General features: G+C 45.5%; 1 protein-coding gene across 2 annotated transcripts in view; it reads left to right on the forward strand.

Annotated features, from left to right (window-relative positions):
• Window positions 1–1,959: 1,959 nt before the first annotated feature.
• agbl1 (AGBL carboxypeptidase 1) overlaps window positions 1,960–5,721 on the forward strand; it is a 103,044-nt gene continuing 99,282 nt past the window's right edge. For both annotated transcript variants that reach the window (XM_084477082.1, XM_084477083.1), the window contains exon 1: window positions 1,960–2,094. In XM_084477082.1, coding sequence (XP_084333208.1) covers window positions 2,013–2,094 — 82 coding nt within the window. In that variant the 5' untranslated portion in view covers window positions 1,960–2,012. The remainder of the gene's footprint in view (window positions 2,095–5,721) is intronic.

Here is a 5,721-nt window from a genome sequence, read left to right on the forward strand (position 1 = left end):
AGACACTCGATTCAAAAGGACAGAGACTATTTGCGACACATGTTTGTACGGTTATATTTAGCGTCTGAAGCCCCGCTTATTGCGATGGCTTCCCTAATGAATCTCCCAGCATGTGGGGGATTCTGCTGAGCCCACTGACGCAGACATAAACTGACATAAACAAACGAGAAGCAGGTTCTCTAGCTCACTCGTCATATCACAGCTGTCGCTGGCTTATGCCAACTATGAAGTAACTCGCTAATTAGTCGGTCAGTGCTTCGGTAATTGACACGCGACCTCACCCAAATGTTCAAATTTTTCCATGTGCATTAAATAACTGAGTTGATGAACTTTTCATGCATTTGTTGCATTCATTGGTTTTTGTGATTTTTTTTTTTTTTTTAAGTGACATATTGACATCGCTGCGTAATCTTCCTGTGGAAAGGGCAGACAGAAGGTCAGACCTCAAAGCCGCAAGTTCAATTTCAAAAGACAGAAAAAAAAAAGATGCACGCTGGATAAGATTCAATACAGGCTACGAAACACAAGACATGGAGTACGCCTTTACGTATATCTATTCTGTTCTATTTCCTCTGTTCTGTTGCGCCAGATTCTACCACAGGGCCGTGCCGATCAGCCGGCAGCCCTTGGCCGGTTACACTGGCAGACTTCAGCTCCCAGCCTCTGCCTAAAATGTGGAGCTGTAATTAATTGGCCGGCACAGTAAGCGTAACTGTGTGTCAGTAACAGTGTTGTCAGTGACGAGAGCTGACAGATGGGTATTTTCCAGTTCCACAAAAGCCAAAGTGACTTCAAAGGGGTTATTTGTATGTGTGGTCAGGAAGGCTAGGTCGGTGGGGGAGCACGCTGGGGTCTTGTGCGTCTTTTGCACTCTATTTATGTCCATTTCAATTTCCCAAACTATTTATGTCACACTCGTGGGGTGGGGCAAAGAGCGTGGTAGGAGAGTGGGGTGGGTGTTGCCGCTGCAATCCTAGAACCTTGGAATCCCCTCAAAGATAAATGAACACCCACGGATGCATACTTCTCTCTCGCTCTATTGAACCCCGTGTCCATTTCCATCTCACCCTCTGTGTTTTCCTCCTTTACACTCCCTCTCCTTTTCCCTTGCTCTCTGTCTCAGGCTCTCTTCGCGGTCCATCTGTCACCTGTTATCTGCTGCACTTTCTCTCACCGACGTAACCTTGCCCTCTCCTTTTCCTTTGATTCCTTCTTGGTGGATTCTCTTTCCTACTACAGGCATCAACCCCCCCCCCCCCTCCCCTGCACACAAACACACACACACACCGTCCTCAGTTTGATGTGTCTCACAGCAGGTTACTTTTGGGAAAAGGCAGCACCCTGCGATCTTCCAGTTGACAGTGATGATTTATACACTTTATGCACACACAGGCATGCATGCACACAAGGAGACACACACACACACACACACACACACACACGCATGCACACGCATTTACACCCATGCACACACATAAACACATGCATACACAGACATAGACACACACACAAACACATTAACACACATGCATGCACATGCACACTTATACACAGGAGACACCCACATACACACACACACACACACACACACACACACACACACACACACGCACATCCACACATCCACACATGCACACACACACACACACACACACACACACACGCACATCCACGCATCCACACATGCACACAGGGCCAACAGTTCACCATATACTCTTCTCACAACTGTGTCTCACTGTTAGACATTTGGCATCTGTCCAATGGGCAGGCAAAAGGGAGAGCCAGGTGCATCAGCACTACTTGGTTACAGTTCTCTCTCTCTCTCTCTCTCTCTCTCTCTCTCTCTCTCTCTCTCTCTCTCTCTCTCTCTCTCTCTCTCTCTCTCTCTCTCTCTCTCTTAACTTGCTAAATTCAGCCGATCACTCACTAAGAGCGGAGGTAGAAGAAAGGAGGGGATCAATTTGACAGGCAGAAGTGGAAAGATTGGCTAAGCGATCAATAGCACAGCAGTCATGTTTGGTTATGGCCGCAGTAATTTCACCTGGAACGGGACGCTGAGAGAGCTGGAGGCCAGCAGCCAAGCATCCTGCAGAGGTAAGTCTGTGTACGTGTGCGTGCGTGGGTGTGTGATAGTGTACACAGCAACCCCTTACTTGCTCAACACTTTTGAAAGTTGTCTCTCAAAAATAAAAATGCACTTCTCTCCTAACTTGTCGTAGGCATATTGTACTGCCATTTCTATTGAAATGCAGCAATGCAGTCCAATCCACAATCAGACATTCAGATGGCATTCTGTTACATAAAGAAAAATCACGACAATCACAATATTGACATTTTGGTCTTTATAAATTGTTTGCATAAAATTGCAAAATAAACATGTGTTTATGCAGATTGAAAGGCACCTTGACCCGAATGATGTCTTTAACTATCAGCCAGTTCAAAAATAAGTCTTTCATATAGCGCGTACAGAGCCGTAACCAGAGTAGACTCCTGTACCTTTGAGTTGAAAAGCCCCTGTTTTATAGCCAAACCTTAACATGCCAGTTTCTACGGTGATCCTCTGCAGTAAACACAGACATGTTTACAGTGACCGTTAATTTATGGCTCACTGCGCTCTCCTTAACCTAGCAACTATATAGGGAAGGAATATGACATGAATATGACGTGCCAATTGACGACAAGTGAGCCTCCATTTTCAGTATCTGCCATATCAAATTCTTGACACAGGAGAAGGGATGAGACCAGTATGAAAAACAGGAGGAAACTTGTTGATATGAATTAACGATGTTGAATAGACAGACACCATCTTTAATTTTCTCTTCATGCAAATGCCTACATTTGCATATGCACTGTGGTGTGGTGAATGACCAGACTTCCCCATCTGCTTAATCATGATGTGTCTGCGGGCCCCATTGCTCTAAGCCTCTTTAAATGCACAGTGTCATCTGTGAGCTGTAAATATCAGATGAATCTGAGAAGTTACCGATGACCTTCCCAGCTCTTTAACCGTCGAAAGGGATGAGTGTGTGCGTGTGCATGTGTGTGTTTTTCTCAGCACATGCATGCATGCAATCTCAGCATGTGCTTGTGAAGCCTTGAGTGAGAGAATAAAATGAAAGTCTCATCATACACTTACTTGCATGGGTTTGTGCGAAGTGTAGTTCTACTTTCTACAATAATACATCACACTTAAATGCACTGTGTAGACACTCACGTAGCCTTTGCAATAAACTTTAAAGAGGTAGATCACAAAATAACCTTTTATATTTCTGGGCTTTCTTTTCACAGTGTTTGCTAATATCGGTCCTGGCCTTTGTTTTTGTCTCTGTGTGCCTTTTCAATAACACCACTTTTTAAAACTCTTTCTGACAATTTTCTTCCGCATTTACCCGAAAAGCCCAACAGAGTATAGCAGCCACATCAATAATATATGTTGGGCAAAGAGATTCCAGCACCAGAACTTCCACCTTCCTCTGTATTTCTCTCCATCTCTGAATGCCTTACATTCAATTTAGTTCTCTTTTGCAGTCCTGTGAGCCTTGAGTAGGGCGGGCCGAGAGGCTTGAGTTTCCCAAACACATATAGTTTTCCATATGCAGTAATTAAAATAGCTTTGGTCTACGCAAACACAATATCCCATGCAACGCAGTGAGCAATTAAAGCTGTCTATCTGTCTATACGTCTGACTGTCTGTGTGTCACTGTCTCTGATATTTAATGTGCACGCTGAAGACGGCTGAAATAACGACATATGCAGGGCCCAGAGTTGGCACATAGATCACACGATGTGGGACTCAATGGCTTTGACGAGATGTTGAATAATGGCCATCGAAGACGTTAGGGATATAATCGTCACAGAGCTGTTTATTGTCACCGCTGCGGAATGGGCCCCTCGCTTGAGCCCAGGGTTGATGTGGGGCCAGGAAGGGGAGGTCAATACGTCTTTATTTCGCTGCAAACGGGCCCCTTTCAGTGTATAAGAATTTCCAATGGTTTGCCCCCAAGGGCCACAACACAATACTTAACACGTTATGGCGTTGCTATGGTAACAGCATGCAGAAGTGACACTGTAGTGTAAGGGGTGGGGGGAGTATATGGTTGGGAAGGGTCTTTCTGTAGGCACACAGGTGTTATAATAACTTGGTGAGTCAGACGCACACGCGCATGCGCACGCACACACACACGCACACGCACACGCACGGCTGTTGCAACCTTTACATAAGTGAAAATGTTGCAACTTATTCTCCCTTTACTTCTTATGGTGGAGCCCTTTTCAACTGGTTGCATGTACATAAATGATTTAAGCTTTAAGAGAAAGCCAACCTCACAAAGCACTGTTTACCACCATTCTCATTGTATCCTTAAGAAGGGGGGGGGGGGATATTAATTATGGTAATGCTAAAAGTTGTATTTGTCTCATTGCAGCCGACTTAAGGGCTACTTTCAAGCATAGTATGACAAAAAAAAATTCACCAATTTTAAACTAAAGAGCATAAGTTATTTATTATATATATATATATTCTTATTTTCTCTTATTTTACATCTCATTTGGTTAATGTTGTGTGTCACCAAACTCCCTCTCTCTCGCCCTTACCTCTCTCACCTCACTCTTACTCTCTCTGTCTCGCTCGCCTTCTCTCTCAATCGCTCGCTCTCTCTCTCACTCACTCACACACTCACTCTCTCTCTCTCTTGCTCTCTTCTCTCTCTGTCACCTCTCACCATACTTTTTCTCACTCCCCCCTCCTTCTCGCTGTCTCCCTTGCTTGCTCTCTCTCTCTCTCTCTCTCTCTCTCTCTCTTCTCTCTCTCTCTCTCTCTCTCTCTCTCTCTCCTCTCTCTCTCTCTCTCTCTCTCTCTCTCTCAGCTCACTCCTTCAATCAAACGGCGGATTCCTGGAACACCTTCTAGGTTTCCTCCATGTGCAGATATAAAAGTGGCGGTGGAGGCGGCGCCTTACTTTCTCATCTGTTTTATGCCTCAGTATCTTCATGATTAATGGGCAGATTTTGTCGCTGGGGGCCACCCGGCATCCAGTTTAGGTTTCAGGTCTGATTTATCTCCAAGGTGGAGAGTCTGTTTTACAGGCCGTGGAGGCACTGACTGGCCAGAGAGCTGTCTTACTACCAGACGAGGGGGGAGAAAAAGAAAAAGCACCAAAAAACTCCCCAAAAACTCTAGCCTATCACTGTTCCACCGTGGGGCCATGCATCACTGTGCCAACCAGTGTTATTACTCAAGAGAAACGGGGTGTGGGGCAAGTCACGTGATTGCAAGGCTTCAAAAAGTTGTCTATGTCACCAGGAGAAGTGCCATCCATACAATAACTTAGTTTCTTGTGATAAACATGACATTGATGGGGTGCAGGTCGCCAGACGGGGCTCTGTGATTGATGGGGTGGGTGGAAAGGTTCGGTCGGACACTGACACTGGTGGTGTTGCTGCAGTCCTTGTGCCGGAAAAAACACCCATACACAAGACAGTTAACCCGTAAAGCGTCATAAGACTGAATGGCTTTTATGGGTCGGAACATTTGTTCAGATGCAAAGCATTTTTTTGTTGACATTATACACAGCCCGGCCGGCAGCTAAAGCCGGGCCACAGAATGCGGTGACATGTGCTTCCTAAATAAACACAAAGATACCGCAGGGCTTTACCAGGGAGAAGGCCTGGGGGGGGGGTGTCTGTGTTGATTCCTGTAGAGTCTAAACTGCAGCCAAGTCC

Source organism: Micromesistius poutassou (genome assembly GCF_964030765.1).
Source record: "Micromesistius poutassou genome assembly, chromosome: 13".
In the NCBI taxonomy this organism is placed as follows: Eukaryota; Metazoa; Chordata; class Actinopteri; order Gadiformes; family Gadidae; genus Micromesistius; species Micromesistius poutassou.